The sequence below is a fragment of the Anomaloglossus baeobatrachus genome, chromosome 1 (genome assembly GCF_048569485.1).
Source record: "Anomaloglossus baeobatrachus isolate aAnoBae1 chromosome 1, aAnoBae1.hap1, whole genome shotgun sequence".
Taxonomy (NCBI): domain Eukaryota; kingdom Metazoa; phylum Chordata; class Amphibia; order Anura; family Aromobatidae; genus Anomaloglossus; species Anomaloglossus baeobatrachus.
The window spans coordinates 479,368,265-479,385,367 of record NC_134353.1 but is presented as its reverse complement, the minus strand read 5'-3'; the positions used below and the strand labels follow the sequence as shown (position 1 = coordinate 479,385,367).

Genomic DNA, 17,103 nt, shown 5'->3' with positions numbered 1-17,103 from the left:
TGGACTTGTTCATCACGGAGCAACTCTTGTGGAACTGCCCTGAGGATCTCCGCCAGTTCATCCGAGACCAGAAGCCAAAGGGGTCCACGGCTACAGCTGCCCTTGCCGATGACTACACCAACAACCGGGCCCCTGAGGCCAGGAGAGCGGCCACCAGCAGCACCTGGAGAGGGGGTAAGATGAATTCGGCGACTGCCCCACCTGCCCCTAGACTGCAGGGGGTGTCCCCCTCAACTCCCCTCTCCAGGCCCGTGGCGGAACCAAGACGGTGCCACCAGTGCAACCTACCTGGACACTTCAAGGCCATGTGCCCTCAGCGTCCCAAGGCCCCGGCTCCGTCCCCGTCCCAAGGGCCGCCCAAGGTGTATTGTGTGGGTGGGGGTGGTGGTAGGTCCCTGGACAGCTTCCAACCTGTCACCGTCGGCCGGTCTGTGACCATAGGACTGCGAGACAGCGCCTCGGAGGTGACTCTGGTGCGGCCTGAGATGGTGTCCCCCCAAGACTTGATCCCTGGAAAAACCCTCGCTGTCTCCGGGATTGGAGGCACTGACCCGGCGCTGCCTGTTGCTGACATTTATGTGGACTGGGGCGCAGGGCGAGGGGTGAGGGAGGTGGGGGTAACTGATCGGATCCCTGCAAACGTGCTACTTGGGACAGATTTGGGGCAGATAACCTCCCAGTTTGGGCCCCAACCAAGGGCTGAACCTTCAGCCAGTACTGACATGCCTCCGGACAATGTTAATGTGTTATCTATGAATGATGTAAGGGAGGAGGGAGTGAACTCTGATATTTCTGCTTGCACAGACACCATAGACACACACGCAGCTGCAGCTGTGACAGGAGGGGAGGGGGTCAGAGAAAGGTGTGACAATGCCTCTACAAGTAACCAGCCTGTGAGCTGGGATCTGTTGCCCTCTGCAGGGATAAGCAGAGAGCAGGGTGCTGCAGGGGGAGGACCAGTGTGTGGGGTGGGGGCTACCACAGCAAATGTGGGGTCCCCAGAGATTTCACAGCGGGGTTCTGTTGCTGCAGGAGGGGAACAGGCAGGTGAGATTGGGGCCGGTCCAGGAGCGGAAGTGCTCCCAGGTAAGATCTCGGTGCATGGTTCCCCCACAACCGGGGTGTCAGGAAGCCAGGTAGGTCTGCCTGAACCGGCGACTTGGTCAGGAACGGAGGAGGAGCAGGCACGACCCACGGTCGCAGCGGCTGTGGCCGCTGTCACCCGCAGTGGGAGTGCTGGAAGCCAAGGGGCCTCCCGGAGGTCCGATAGCTCTTCCCCTTCTGACCAAGTGGCAGCCGAGTCAGGTGGAGGCCAGGACACAGGTCCCGGGGTACTGACTGAAGATGTGACAGTCTCGTCGATTCTGGCCACATCTAGTCAGGGGTTTCAGGCAGCGTTAAAAGCTGACGACAGCCTGAAAGCTCTTAAGGAGCAGGCGGCACAGCCTCCCTCGGACTCGGACCCGGAGCGAGTGGTCTGGGACCAAGGACGGCTGTACCGGGCCACGGTCCAGCAGGGTTCACCGGAGGCGTGGCCCAGGGACCGACAGTTAGTGGTACCCTATCCGTTCCGGACGGAGTTGTTGCGGATCGCACATGAGATTCCGATGGCCGGACACCTAGGGATCGCTAAGACCAAGGCCAGGTTGAACCAGCATTTCTACTGGCCAAAAATGGGGGCCGATGTGGCTGCCTACTGCCGTTCGTGTGAAACCTGTCAGAGAGTGGGGAAGGCGGGGCCACGCCCCAAAGCCCCACTGGTATCTCTGCCCATCATCGATGAGCCTTTCAGGAGGGTGGCTGTGGATCTGGTCGGCCCGCTGGCCATCCCCAGCAGCTCCGGGAAACGCCTCATACTGACGGTAGTGGACTATGCCACCCGGTACCCAGAAGCAGTGGCCTTGTCGTCCATTCGGGCTGACAAGGTGGCCACCGCATTGCTGGAGATTTTCTCCCGAGTGGGTTTTCCCCAGGAAATGCTCACTGACCGGGGGACCCAATTCATGTCCCAGCTGATGGAGGCCCTCTGTAAGCAGGTCCAGGTGCGACATCTGGTGGCCAGCCCGTACCATCCACAGACTAATGGCCTGTGCGAGCGGTTTAATGGCACCTTAAAGCAGATGCTTAAGATGTTGGTCGACTCCCATGGGCGTGACTGGGAGCGGTATCTCCCACACCTGTTATTTGCTTACCGGGAGGCTCCACAGGCCTCAACAGGATTCTCACCGTTTGAGCTCCTGTACGGGCGACGTGTGCGGGGCCCCCTGGCTCTGGTGAAAGAGGCTTGGGAAGGGGATTTGGCCACCCCTGGAGTGTCGGTTATCGAGTATGTCATGCGCTTCCGGGACAAAATGCAGGCCTTGACGCAACTGGTACACGACAATATGGCTCAAGCCCAGGCCGATCAGAAGCGTTGGTACGACCAGAACGCTTGTGAGAGGACCTACCAAGTGGGTCAAAAGGTGTGGGTACTGGTCCCCGTACCACAGGACAAGCTTCAGGCAGCCTGGGAAGGCCCATACCTCGTGTACCAGCAGCTCAACCCTGTGACGTACCTGGTCACCCTGGACCCTGCCCGTGGAAGGCGGAAGCCCTTCCATGTGAACATGATGAAGGCACATCATGAGCGGGAGGCATGTGCGCTCCCCGTGTGCAACCTGCCCGAGGAGGGAGAAGCGGAAACCCTCTTGGATATGCTAGCCCAGGTTAGGGCAGGCGGATCCATTGAGGATGTGGAGGTTGGCCACCAGCTCTTGGAAGACCAACGGTCCCAGCTGTGGGCCACCCTCCTCCCCTTCCGGGGGTTGTTTACCAACCAGCCCGGAAGGACTGACTTGGCTGTCCATCACGTGGACACTGGGGATCATCCCCCGATCCGGCGTTCAGCATATCGGGTCTCCCTGGAGGTGCAGCAACACATGCGCCAGGAGATTGACGAGATGCTGAAGCTGGGGGTGATCCAGGCATCCAACAGCGCTTGGGCCTCGCCTGTAGTCCTCGTCCCTAAGAAGGACCGAACCACTCGGTTCTGCGTGGACTACAGGGGGCTCAATGCGGTCACGGTCGCCGATGCGTACCCAATGCCACGCATCGATGACCTGCTCGATCAGTTGGCCGGGGCTCAGTACCTGACCATCATGGATCTGAGCCGGGGATATTGGCAGATCCCCCTGACTCGCAAGGCCAGGGAACGCTCTGCCTTTATTACCCCATTTGGACTGTACGAGTCCACGGTGATGCCATTCGGGATGAGGAATGCCCCTGCCACTTTCCAGCGGATGGTCAACACCCTGCTCAAGGGACTTGAAGGGTACGCGGCCGCGTACCTGGATGACATTGCCGTCTTCAGTCCCACCTGGGAGGACCACCTAGAGCATCTAGCACAGGTGCTCAGGCGGATCCACTGGGCAGGTTTGACCATCAAGCCGGGAAAGTGTCAGCTGGCCATGAGCGAGGTCCAGTACCTCGGTCACCGGGTAGGTGGGAGAACACTGAAGCCCGAGCCTGAGAAAGTGGAAGCCATCGCATCCTGGCCCACCCCCAGGACCAAGAAGCAGGTGATGTCCTTCTTGGGGACCGCTGGGTACTATAGGAGGTTTGTTCCATGCTATAGTAGCCTGGCAAAGCCCTTGACGGACCTCACCAAGAAGAAGCTGCCCTCTGCAGTCGATTGGACAATGGACTGCGAGACAGCCTTCCGGGCCCTAAAGGACGCCCTGTCCAGCCCGCCCGTGCTACAGGCAGCCGACTTCACGCGGCCGTTTGTAGTACAGACCGACGCCAGTGACTTCGGCCTCGGTGCGGTGCTCAGCCAGGTGGACTCTGCGAGCCAAGAGCACCCAGTCTTGTACCTGAGCAGGAAGCTGTTACCAAGGGAAGTTGCCTATTCCACGATGGAGAAGGAGTGCCTGGCCATAGTGTGGGCCCTGCAGCGTCTGCAACCCTATCTATACGGGCGCCACTTCATCGTGGAGACGGACCACAATCCCCTCAGCTGGTTGCACACCGTCTCTGGGACGAATGGGCGATTGTTGCGATGGAGCCTTGCGCTCCAGCAATACAACTTCACCATTCGCCACAAAAGGGGCCGTGACCACGGTAACGCAGACGGGCTGTCCCGACAAGGAGAGGTCGCGGACGGGCGCACGGGGGAACACCGGAGTGTGCTGCCCCCTAGCGCCCTCAAAAGGGGGGAGGTGTGAGGCAAATCCCGGGATATGAAGATGAATTATGACTCCAGTCATAATCCCTCATCACTCCCTGGCAGTGCCCCCTCCCTTCTTGTTCTCAGTGTTCCACTTACACCTCCATGGCCATGTCCTGTGATATGGAAATGAGGTGGTGTGGGAACAATGGACACAGGATGACTCCCTGCCGTCACCCTGTAACAAGAGTTGTATCTCATTAGCAAGGCTATGGAAATAGCCAGACAGAACGACTCCAGTAAAAAATGGTTCATATCTCGCAAGCCATATTTCCGATAAATATGGCAACCATAAAAATGGTGTCTCCGCATGCAGACGATGCCGGCACACCCTTTTTATGGGAGCAGGACATTGGGAAATGCCCCAGGCGTGATATCAGCCAATGGGGAACTGGCAGACAGGTCATGAGTCCCCTCGTTCTGTAGCTAAATTCATAACTGTCACAATGAGAGCATTGGCGTCCGCCTACGACGCTCCCAGGCAAAGTTATGGCCCATATTCCATGTTGGGATATTGTCCATAACTCAAGCCAGGGGTGGAGCAGTGCTCCCTGTGAGGTCACTAAGGTAGGAGGGGACCTGGATCGGCCCAGGTTGATAACCCTACTTCGGCCATTTTCCAGTGTTCTTTCCGCTGGGGGCACGTGTAGGAAACATCTGTGGGAAGGATCCTAGAAACCTGGGTACAGCGCCCCCCTGTGGCCAGACGCAACAAGGTAACTGCTGGAACTGTGTATGCCTGTTTGTAACCCATGCTTTGACTGTAACTGTACTCTGACATATGTATATTCTGTAGATTCCCTATTGTATATATTGTAGTTTCTAGTGTGCTTTAGGCTGATTAAATTATATAATTAATCTTGGGCTGTTCTGTTATCTCGATCTTGAATCCCACGTCTGTGTGTTCGGCTAATAGTTACCGTAAATCGGTTGGTGGCAGCGAATTGTGCCAAGGATTATTGTGGGGAGGCCAGTGAGATTCGGGGAGATTTTATATATTCCGCCCGCGGAGGTCGGGGGAATATATACCTTACTCTCACCGGGGACCCTTCAATAATCGGCATAAGTAGTATAGCGGCCTCCTTGCTTATGGTCGGGCAATTCCATAATTGGCCTGACTATAAGAGGGGCGCTAGAGAGCGCGTCACGTGCTCTGTCTGTCGGTCGGGAGGTATAAAGGAGGGGTGACCCCCACTTGTTACCCCCCGATTGTGACGTACTGGTGGCCAGCGCGGGGGATTTCTGAGTGACCCCCCCGGTGGTTTGTGACAGTTAGATTGTCATCCAGGGGGTGTATATAGCCCGGAGGGAGGAGCTACACGTTTGAGTGTAGTACTTTGTGTGTCCTCCGGAGGCAGAAGCTATACACCCATTGTCTGGGTCTCCCATAAGGAACGATGAAGAAAACAAGTCCTACTATACTCACCATCCCCGGGAACACCTGTGAGTCTCTACTTCTGCTCCTGGTTGGAGTCTTGCATTGGCTACAGCCACTCTGCCAGTGTAGATGGAATGCCCTGCTCAGTCACTGAGATCACTGATTGACAGCCCGGCAGCCAAAATGACGCAAGCGCTGCAGCCAGTGCCAGACAATGGGAGCAGCAGGGATTCACTGGAAGAGGGTGGGGATGGGAGTATGTGTGGTGGTTTAATACCAAACTGTATCTGGGAACCAATAGGTCTTGAGAGGGGACAATAGATATTATTAAGAAGTATGAGTAAAGTAAAGCACACCTTGGTGTTTTTAGGCTTATCATACTGCATGTAACGGGATTTCACCACCCTTGGACCTGTAAAAACAAGAGAAGTGCTATTATGGAACAATATACTATACATGAAAGTAAGAGTCAACATGCCATTCAAACACCATAAAACATACAAGACTATATTTACACTTAAAGGGGTTGTCCGGTCTAAATCCACAAGTCTGCAGTCACTGTGTGTCATTCTATGAGACTGCAGACTTGTGAACTGTCACATTGCACACACTGTGTGCTGCGAGGATTCTCCAGTGTCAGAGCCAGGAACAGCGGTCACGAGCATGTGATAGGCATACGCTCGGCCAGAATCTGACTAGATGGGAGCAGTCTCGCTTAATACAAGTGCATTTGAAACACCCCCTCAAAACATTTTATGCTCTAACTGTGTAAATTTAATGCAACATGTGGTAATATACTCACCGATCTCAGTTTGCCTCAGTTTCCAGTGCAACTCTGGTTTTCATCTCACACGAGTGAAATTCCAACTACATGGATCACACACTAGGGTCTGCATTTAAACCCGGAAGTCTCTTTTAAAATGTACCCTATGGAGCATTGGAATAAGACCCCAGAAAGTCAGAATACCGGGCCATATGACCAGAATGGTGCTGGAAACTATATTACATACACAATTAGTCAATAAAAATGTTCATGGGAGTGCTTTTTTTTCTTCTTTAAAAAGGAGCTGGTGCTTTATAAATTCCCCATGCAGTACATAATATTTACCACAAAGTGGCAGAAACACACCACCTTGTGAAGGTTTCACATCCTGCTGTTTGTAAAGTCTATTCACAAAAATCTGCCAACACTGCCATAATGGAGGGCTTTTCTTCTCCATTCTTTAACTGAACACTTCCTGATAAACAAGCAGCAGACAATCCCCTATATGGCTGTGTGCACGCTTTATAGCTGACTGCACCCATCTCAAATAAAAAATGGTCAGCTCCTAATATGTTGTATTTAAAATGAAATTTATATATACTGCTCAAAAAACAAAGGGAACACTAAAATACCATTGTGTTTAAGTGTTCCTTTTAAGCAAAATATATATATATATATATATATATATATATATATATATATATATATATATATATATATATATATATATATATATATATATATATATATATATATATATATTTTTTACACAAAATGTAAGGTCAAAAAAAAAAAAAAAAAAAAAGAGAAAGGGGAGATTATTCAATCTAGATTATACACACAATGGTAGAATCAACACCAAATGCATTCTATATAACCTCAAATTGATCAGGGTAGTGTAAAGGTCCAGTCACACTAAGCAACTTACCAGCGATCCCAACAACGATAGGGATCGCTGGTAAGTTACTAGGAGGTTGCTGGTGAGATGTCACACTGCGACGCTCCAGCGATCCCACCAGCAACCTGACCTGGCAGGGATCGCTAGAGCGTGGCTACACGAGTTGCTGGTGAGCTCACCAGCAACCAGTGACCAGCCCCCCGCGCCGCGTGGAAGATGCTGCGCTTGGTAACTAAGGTAAATATCGGGTAACCAACCCGATATTTACCTTGGTTACCAGTGCACGGAGCTACAGAACAGAGCAGAGAACAGGGAGCAGGGCACACCGCTTAGCGCTGGCTCCCTGCTCTCCTAGTTACAGCACACATGAGGTTAATTACCCGATGTGTGCTGCAGCTACATGTGCACAGAGCAGGGAGCAGCGCACAATGCTTAGCGCTGGCTCCCTGCTCTCCTAGCTACAGCATACATCGGGTTAATTAACCCGATGTGTCCTGCAGCTACATGTGCACAGAGCAGGAGCCGGCACTGACAGTGAGAGCGGCGGAGGCTGGTATCAAAGGTAAATATCGGGTAACCAAGGGCAGGGCTTCTTGGTTACCCGATGTTTACATTTGTTACCAGCCTCCGCAGAAGCCGGCTCCTGCTGCCTGCACATTTAGTTGTTGCTGTCTCGCTGTCACACACAGCGATCTGCGCTTCACAGCGGGACAGCAACAACTAAAAAATGGCCCAGGACATTCAGCAACAACCAACGACCTCACAGCAGGGGCCAGGTTGTTGCTGGATGTCACACACAGCAACATCGCTAGCAACGTCACAAAAGTTGTTCATTAGCAGCGATGTTGCTAGCGATGTTGCTTAGTGTGACGGGGCCTTATGGCTATGTGCGCACTAGGCCTTTTTACCCGCGGATTTGCTGCGGAAATTTCTTGAGAAATGTCTGCAATCTTTGTGCAGACATTTCCCAGCAAATCCTTGAGAAAATTTCTTGAGAAAATGAGCATGTCAATTCTTTTCCGCAGGTACCTGCGGATTTCTGCAGTACAGCCTGCAAAATCCGCAGGGAACCACCCGCGGGAAAATCGCATGCGGATTTACCGCGGATTTTTTCCGGAGGTCCGGAAATCTTCCACTCCCAGAAGTTTCAAGAAATTGAGAAAATTCACATTTCTAGTGCGCACAAAGCCTTACAGTCTATTCATAAAAGGGAATGTCAACTTTTGGTGACAATGAGGTATACATTTACAGTACAGATTTTTATTATTTAAAAAGGCATTTATTTTTGGCTAAAAATAATTTTTTTACTCTAGTTCCAATAAAAACTTGTACTGTTTGGCTTTGTTTTTGTAAACATTCAACTTTGATGTAGTGTGTGATCATAAGTCAGCTGAGAGGAGCTCAGGAAAAAAGATGTAAGATTAACAAACAGGGGTGCAACGACCATGGTCAGAGGGTGCGACCAGACCTGTGGAGTAGGGAGGCCCATCGATAAGAGCCCTGTTTTCAGCTGATTTATTGGTCCTTGGACACACAATGATGTCACTGCCAGGCATTGGCCACCCTCCTGCACCAGCTATGGAGGAGGAAGAGGACACTGCTTCCTGCTGGGGCATGCACAGGTACAAAAGAATCATTTATTTTTTGTGATTGAACGTATTGGAGAAACATTGCAATAGAGCCAGCATGGGGAACATTATTACAGGAAGAGGCCAATATAGGGCACAAGATTACAAGAAGGGACCTAAAACGGAGGTCATAACAGGATGGAGGCAATTATGAACTGAAAATTAGGTAGTTGGTAGCTATTTGAGGTTCTCCCAAATACTAGTGTCATTTCATTTGACCATCAACAGAGCAGTTCTTCAAGGACTGCTGTCAACAGGGCGTGAATGCCAACATTATGCTGATTGACTGTCAACTCCCTTCAGTTTGACAGCTGACTCCCCACTGCCCATCAGCACGACATCAGCAGTAACCGCCAGACTTCAAAATAGAGTGGAAGAGAAGAAACTGCCATGTCAATGTGATGTCACCGGAAGCAGGACAATCACAGGCAGGACCGGACCGTGAACGCTCATACCAGCAGATCTATGGCAAACAACATGCAAGTAGTTAGCAACTACTTGCCTGTAAGTTTTTAGGCCCATAAGACTAAATAAATAAATAAATAAATAAATAAATAATAATAATCCTGGATAACCTCAATAAAGAGCCCAGGACAGGGTTATTATTGCAAGCTGGGGGCCATTATTACAGAGTAGGGAATATTTTTGTAGGACAAGGCAATATACCACAGGACATGGGCTAGGAAAGACGAGGACATTATTACAAGGCTTCAAAGATATGACCAACATGCTGGTGGAGACCTCGGTCCAAATTTTGCACTGGGGCCCATATGACTAGTTATACCACTCGTAAACTCCTTTTAGGCCATCAGAACAAGCTGCCTGACAAATCATTCTGCAGCCAGCGACAGTGCAACAAAGAAGCTAACCATGACAAACGGTGAAACATTAATAAAATCCAATCTGAAAAATATTTTTAGCCATAAATTCATGCGTTTACAGTAAATCGAGGGGAGAGGAGAAAAAAAACCCAAAAAAAAACAACCAAAAACAAACCACAACAACACTTTTCCCCAGAGGTGGAAAATCCTAATGCACAAGTTTAAGATACAGGATGATTTTTAATGATAACATGCAAACATTGTTTAGTGGTTAGGATATGAAAGTCACTCATACCATATGGTATACTTGACAGACAAAGTTGGATCTCTGTCACCCTCAGTACGGGCTGTAGACTGAACATTTATAGCTCTCAAGACCTGTGTGTCAACTGACAAGAGCAGAGTCACAACTCACTGGAGGATTTTCCTGCAGCACATTGGCAGAGCAGTTCCTGGAATGGCTTTTTGATTCACTTGTATATCCTACTCTCAGGGGAGTGCTAAATTTTTCAGTCAATGCTATAAGTATACTACCTACTATGCTCAGTGCCACATTCTCTTTGTTCCCTTTTCACAGGGACATTTCCAGTATTATAGCTACTGTAAACTGTATTACCCCCAAAAGATAAGACTGGCATACATTTTTGGCACCCCAAACAAAAAAAAAAAAAAAAAAAAACACACACCAAAAACAAAACAAGGGTTATTCTCAGGAAAACGCAGTAGCGGGGTGGGGTGGGGGGTGGAGTTACTGGGGCGGCCATACAGTGCGGGGGGGCTACTGTGGGGCCCATCATGCTGTATATAGGCAGCAGTGTATTTATCATGCTGTGTAGTGGGGAACTATATATGAGGGGTCATTATTAAATGTAAAGTGGCACTTAGGCATTGTTATAAGGGCACTCAGTGTATTGGGGAATGGGCACAAGGACACTAAGTTTCTAGGAGGCATGTTTTGTGGGCACGGTTTTTAAAAGGGCACTAATATTTTTTATGGGGTAATTTTACCATCTAGAGCAGGGTTCCCCAATTCCAGTCTCAGGAGCCAGTAACTGTGCACGGTTTCAGGATTTCCTTAGTACTGCACAGACGATAATTTAATCCCCTGTCCAGGTAATGATTTCAACACCTCTGCAATGCTAAGGAAATCCTGAAAACATGCACTGTGGGTGGGCCTTGAGGACTTGGGATAGGGGAATGCTGATCTAGAGGGCACAAAGGAGGTATTTACTTTGTAAGGAGCAGAGTGGTAGACATTAGGTGGGTATTAAGAGGCACAAAAATAGAAACACTTACGCTATGTGCCCACGTTGCGTATTTGTATGCAGTTAAGCTGCATTCTGCACCGCAGCGTAACTGTATGCATCCTGCGTCCCCAGCACAATCTATGAAGATTGTGCATAATCCATGCACACGTTGCGTTTTAGAACGCAGCGTTTCGGCTGCTGCCAAGACGCTGCGTTCTAAAAAGCAACAGGTCACTTCTTTTGTGCGTTTTGGTTGCAATGTCGGTCTCTGTGTTGGTCGGTCTATCCCTCTCCCATACTCCCCAATCACTGACCGAACACCGGCATGGCGCTGCACAGCTGTCACACAGTGGCGGCTTCTCCTGCTTTTGAATAATGAGCGGCCGGCATTTTCAATCTGGTATTCCCTGCTTTCCCCGCCTACCGGCACCTATGATTGGTTGCAGTCAGACGCGCCACCATGCTGAGTAACAGCTGTCTCAATGCAACCAATCACAGCCGTCGGTGTGCGGGTCTATGTAGTGCAGTAAAATAAATACATTTAAAAAAAAACACAAACACAACCACACAAAAACAGCGTGCGGTCCCCCCAATTTTGATACCAGCCAAGATAAAGCCACACAGCTGAAGGCTGGTATTCTCAGGTTGAGGAGCCCCATGTTATGGGGAGCCCCCCAGCCTAACAATATCAGCCACCAGCCGCCCGGAATTGCCGCATCGATTATATGCGACAGTCCCGGGACTCTACCCGTCTCATCCAGAATTACTAGTGTGCAATTTACCTTGAACCTGTGAAGTGTCCATCATGTTGAGAGGTTTGTCTGCATCCTGTTGGTGCATTAGATGTGTTGGCCTGGGCTAACTGGACTGGTTGCCCTCTTTTCTGCTGGGAGTATACTTTATTAAAATCCTTAAACACCCCTCCAGGTCCGGCGTAATCCTCGCGAGGTCCCACAATGCATCCAGCTCTGCTACATGAAGCTGACAGGAGTGGCCGTAGAACACCACCGCTCCTGTCAGCTCCACGCAGAAACTGAAGTGAGTCGCACTGTCAGCGGAGACGTCACTCAGGTTACCCGCGGCCACAGGTCTCGGACTCTACCTGGCCGCGGGTAACCTGAGTGACGGCACCGGTGATTGTGCAGCTCACTGCAGTCACTCAGGGGATTTGCGGTCGCTGATGAGTCCTTTACCTGTGATCGCAAATCAAGCCGCAACACACGCACAGAGCCGCGCAATCACAATGAAGTCGGGTGAAGTTCATCCGAATTCATTCTGATCGCGCGGCAGCGTCTCGTAGCCAGCCGTGCTCTTTTTGACAGTGCGGTCCCACTCGGCTCTGCTGCAAGTCTATCGGGATGCTGCAGAGTCGAGTGGGACCGAACTGTGAAAAATGTTCGTTCTGGAATCATCCAGAACGCATAAATTCAGCCGTAACAATGAGTCTCAGAACGCAGCTTTTCGGCTGCGTTCTAAGATGCACATGCAGTGACTTACACGCTGCGTAATAGAACGCAACGTGGGAACATAGCCTTAAGGCCCCTTTACACACAGACTTTCTAGCGATCCCACCAGCAATCCCGACCTGGCCTGGATCGCTGAAAAGTCTAACAGTCGCTGGTAAGCCGTCAGGCAGATCTGGCCAAGGATGCAGCAGTGATATAGACCTGAGGAACGACCTCGCTGGTCGTTGGGGACGTGTCACACAGCAGCTATTTGACGACTCACACCTATGTTAGGGGCGTGGTGTTTGGCGCTGAAGCCACCTAGATGTCCTTTTTACACCCCCCCCCTCCCCAGCTCCGATTGGTGATCGCTAGTGCGTGCTTCTTCGAGACCCCGAGCTTGGAAAGATTGGCAAAAGTCGCGCTTGTATATCCTTTGTTCCTGAGCTTCTGTTGCTTAGTGGATCTTTGTAGAGTTTTCTGTGCGGCGACTCCATACTGGTTTATCTATACAGCATCAATCAAATTATGCTTACCGTATAGGCTTTATAGTATTGCAGACTGGAGAGCTCTCTAATGATCCGCAAACCAGCATGCTCAGGAACAAGGTAGCTTTAAAACAAAAAACAGAATTGCTAAAGTTGCCTTCTTTTCAGTGAAAGCCGCCCAATCAGAATGCAACAGCGACCCCCAATCGGAGGTAAGGGGGTGGGAAAGGGAACGCTATAGCACGCCTACGGGCTGGGTTCTAAGTCGCTAATGATGTAGTTGTAACGGTGGTCATACACACCGATGCATGCTGCGCAGCGGGAAACAAAGGACCAAAAAATGTTGAACGATTTGTAGCAATCAGTGACTTCACAGCGGGGGCCAGGTCGCTGATGTGTTTCACACACTGCAATGTCGCTGAGGAGGTCGCTATTACGTCACAAAACCGGTGCCGTTACAGCAATATCGCTAGCGATGTCGCAGTGTGTAAAGGGGTCTTTACAGAGCAGCGGTTCATCATTGTGGTAACAATAGGATTAGACGTTTGTGCAGGTTGGCGATAGATTTGGACAGAGTTGGGAATGTCAGAAGTTAAATGTGTGTGTGTTGTAATCGCAGCAAACAAGTCATGCCTGGAAGAAGTTGTGTTGGTCTGGACCAGATGGAAAAGTTAATAACTCCCATCAGAAACAACATCAGCTGCAAGTTACCATCTTTAACGGCACTAACAAAATTGTAGCGCTGCACCAGGCTGGGAAGACTGAATCTGTAATAGGCAAGCAGCTTGGTGTGATGAAATAAACTGTGGGAGCAATAATAGTAAAATGGAAGACATACAAGACCACTGATAATCTCCCTCAATCTGGGGCTTTAAGCAAGATCTCACCCCGTGGGGGGGTCAAAATGATGGGGTACATATACAAGGCAGGACGATCATTACCAGGATGGGGTACCTTAGATAATTTGAGGACACATTACCCCCATAACAGTGTAGGCAGCAGATCCTCACCCCATAACAGTGTGTCATGACCACATTTTTTGCTTAAAATTTTATTTTCCTATTTTCCTCCTCTAAAACCAGGGTGCGTCTTATGGTCCAGTGCGTCTTCTAAGCCGAAAAATACGGTACTTATTTTCCACCATAATTTGCAAAAAAAAAACAAACTGATTTTCTGGACTTGCTCTCTCATTTTGTCTCTATAGTTGTGGTCACCTATGACGTCAATTACAGGCCTCTCTCACCTTTTTAAAGTGGGAGAACTTGCACAATTGGTGACTGACAATACTGTTTTTTACTCCACTGTAATTGACAAAGTAAAAAGTGAAAAAGTTGAAAAAGTGTGTGGAGGAAGAGGGGGGACTTGTACAAGTGAAGAATAATATGTGCACTGCTTGGGACATAAGGAGGTGGCGCCGCGCCAGGGTACTAGAACAATGATATTCTATATAAGCAGGTAAATAAAAATTATATAAATAGCAAAATAAAGAGAAAACGTCACAATTCTTGTGGGCATTTTTTTTTTTTAAAGAGAACCCATCAGGTCCAATATGCACCCAGAACCACGAGCAGTTCTGGATGCATATTGCTAATCCCTGCATCTAGTAGCATAGATAAAGGGATCTTTAGAAAAAGTATTTCTGAAGATCTTTTATCGTATGCTAATGAGCGAGGGGAGTAGTCCCCTGAGCTTTAGTTCCCCTGGCTAGTTTGCTCCATTAGCATGCTAGTATGCCACTGTGGGAGTCACCTCTCCGCTACCATCGCTGGATTTCGGCTCACTGTGCATGACCCTGGAGTTTGGGTCATGCGCACTACTTCAGTTTGAAGCCATGACGTGTATACCCGGCTTCATAGTGCACATGTCCCAAACTCAGGGGTCACGCACACTGAGCCGAAATCCAGCGTCGGGCGGCGATGGCAGGGGAGAGGAGAGTGAGATCATCCTGTGATGCTGCGCAGTCATGAGTATAATGACCTACCCTGTGGGCGTGCCAACATGCTAATGGGCCGACTAGCCGGGGAACTAACGCCCAGGGGACTAGTCCCCTTTGTCATGAGCATACGATAAAAGATCCATAGAAATACTTTTTCTATGGATCTCTTTATCTATGCTAGTGTATACAGGGACAGTTAGGCAGAGATTAGCAATATGTACTCAGAACTGCTCATGTTTCTGGGTGCATATTAAACCTGACAGGTTCCCTTTAACTTCTTTCTGCCTGAAATATAAGTAGTTAAAACGCTCACCAACCTTTATTTTTCTTTAGAGCAGAATCACCGCTACTACCCCCTGAACTGTTTTGTGATCCACTTTCCAATGAACCAGACCTGGAAAAAGAAAAAAAAACAAAAACAAAACCACCACACCATGTCATTATTTATCTTAAAGCAAGTTACAATATGGATTTTGAAAATTTAGGCGACCTGATAGAATGGAAAGGTATGTTGCACTAAAACATAACGGACATTTACATTGCAAGATAATCAAGAATGAGCATTGTTAAAAATCTTTATTTCACGATCATCTTTCAATGTAAACAGACTGCCGATCACTTGAACGAGCAGAACACTTGTTCATCGGGTGAAATGTTCTTTTGCGCAGCTCAAAATATTCTTGTTAGTGCATCATCCCCTATAAACAGGACTTGAACTTCCAAGAACTATGGTAGCCTATGCTTATTTAGTGGTCTAGTATAGATCACTCACTTTGCATCGTTTACTTTGGTCTGGCAATTAAATGACTGCCGATTGGTAAAAGTTTACCGATTGGTGGTTGTAACAGGCTGACAGTCAGTCCATGTAAATGGACTCTTTGCTAGTTCAGGTACATCTAATGTTTGTCTCAGCTGATCGTTCATGTGTTTTAAATGCAGAGAGTGGTAACAATTATGTGATCCCCATGTGAACAAAATGGCAAGTTATATTCCAACATTTACTTATCTCCCCTGACAATCTGTTCAGAGGAAAAAGTGCTCAGCCGTCTTCATACAAAGTCTAGTCTACCAGAAAAGAGCGTGGTTTTTTTGTACCGAAAACAATCTTTTATAATTTTATGGTGCTAAATATGAAAATGCTAGATTGATACTTTAAGACGTTACAGCGGGAAACTCAAAACACCCTAAATCCCCGCAAATGGCATTGCAGGATCATGGATACCAAAGATCCTGCAATGCCTTGCACATGAGGTAAGGCGGCTTTCACACTACTTTTGTTTTTTTTTTTTAACATGCGTCATGAACGTTTTTTTGCTGTAAAAGTGGATCCTGTTTTTACAAAGAAAACCGCATGCAAACGCATGTGTTATTTTGCAGGATCCTGCCATTTGAAGTTTATGGGCGGGCATTGGAGTCATGTGATCGGGAGTGAGGGGAACTGAACGCGATAGACTGGAAGCCGGCATCTGACAGCTGCGGAGGATCGTAACCAAGGTAAACATCGGGTAACTAAGCGAAACGCTTTGCTTGGTTACCCGATATTTACCTTGGTTACGAGCGTCCGCCGCTCTCAGGCGGGGGAGAGAGAGACTGATGACGCCAGGCTGGGTTCTCGGCATGCTCAGTAGAGGAAGCAGGATCCTATCTATCAGCATGCCAGCGTTCACATGAGTTTACGTGCAGTATAGTCAGGATCCAGTGAAAAACAGTATTTGGACGCAGCTCAAACACGCTACAAGTAGCGTTTTTAAAAAAAGTTAAACTGCAAGTCGCTGGATCCTCACTATAACGCACGCAAACGCGAGTCCATTGCAAATGCATTGAAATGAAAACGCATTTGCACTGGATCTGTGTTTGCGTTAAAAAAAGTTCATGACGCATGTTAAAAAAACGTAGTGTGAAAGCAGCCTAAAGGACATAATGAATCAGAACTATACTACATTTCTAATTGTAGAAGAGAAAGGAGTTCCAGCGCGTTTCAACGCCTCATGATTAAGACCTGAGGCGTTGAAACGCATTGTTCTGCAGTCATCCGACTGATATGCTGTACCTGCTGGAATTTTAACATGCATTGGCACAATAAAATGGATTTTTAACTTTCCATTCCTGGCGCTGGAACTCCCTTCTCTTCTACTATTTATTGACTGCGAAGTAAAATCCGTGCGCAGCATCTGGATTACACCAGCAAGGCAGTACGGTGAGCTGGATTACCTTCTTCCTTTCATATTTCTAATTGTAGGTACAGTGGAACCTTGCATTACAAAGCATAATTGGTTACGGGACTGTGCTCTCAAA

At 48.8% G+C, this 17,103-nt stretch overlaps 1 protein-coding gene across 4 annotated transcripts in view; it reads right to left on the bottom strand.

Annotated features, from left to right (window-relative positions):
* HAUS8 (HAUS augmin like complex subunit 8) overlaps positions 1-17,103 on the bottom strand; it is a 112,804-nt gene that overhangs the window by 85,221 nt on the left and 10,480 nt on the right. For all 4 annotated transcript variants that reach the window (XM_075338274.1, XM_075338254.1, XM_075338261.1 and 1 more), the window contains exons 2-3: positions 15,126-15,202; positions 5,939-5,994 (exon numbers count right to left, since the gene is read on the bottom strand). In XM_075338274.1, the coding sequence (XP_075194389.1) occupies positions 5,939-5,968 (30 nt within the window). In that variant the 5' untranslated portion in view covers positions 5,969-5,994; positions 15,126-15,202. The remainder of the gene's footprint in view (positions 1-5,938; positions 5,995-15,125; positions 15,203-17,103) is intronic.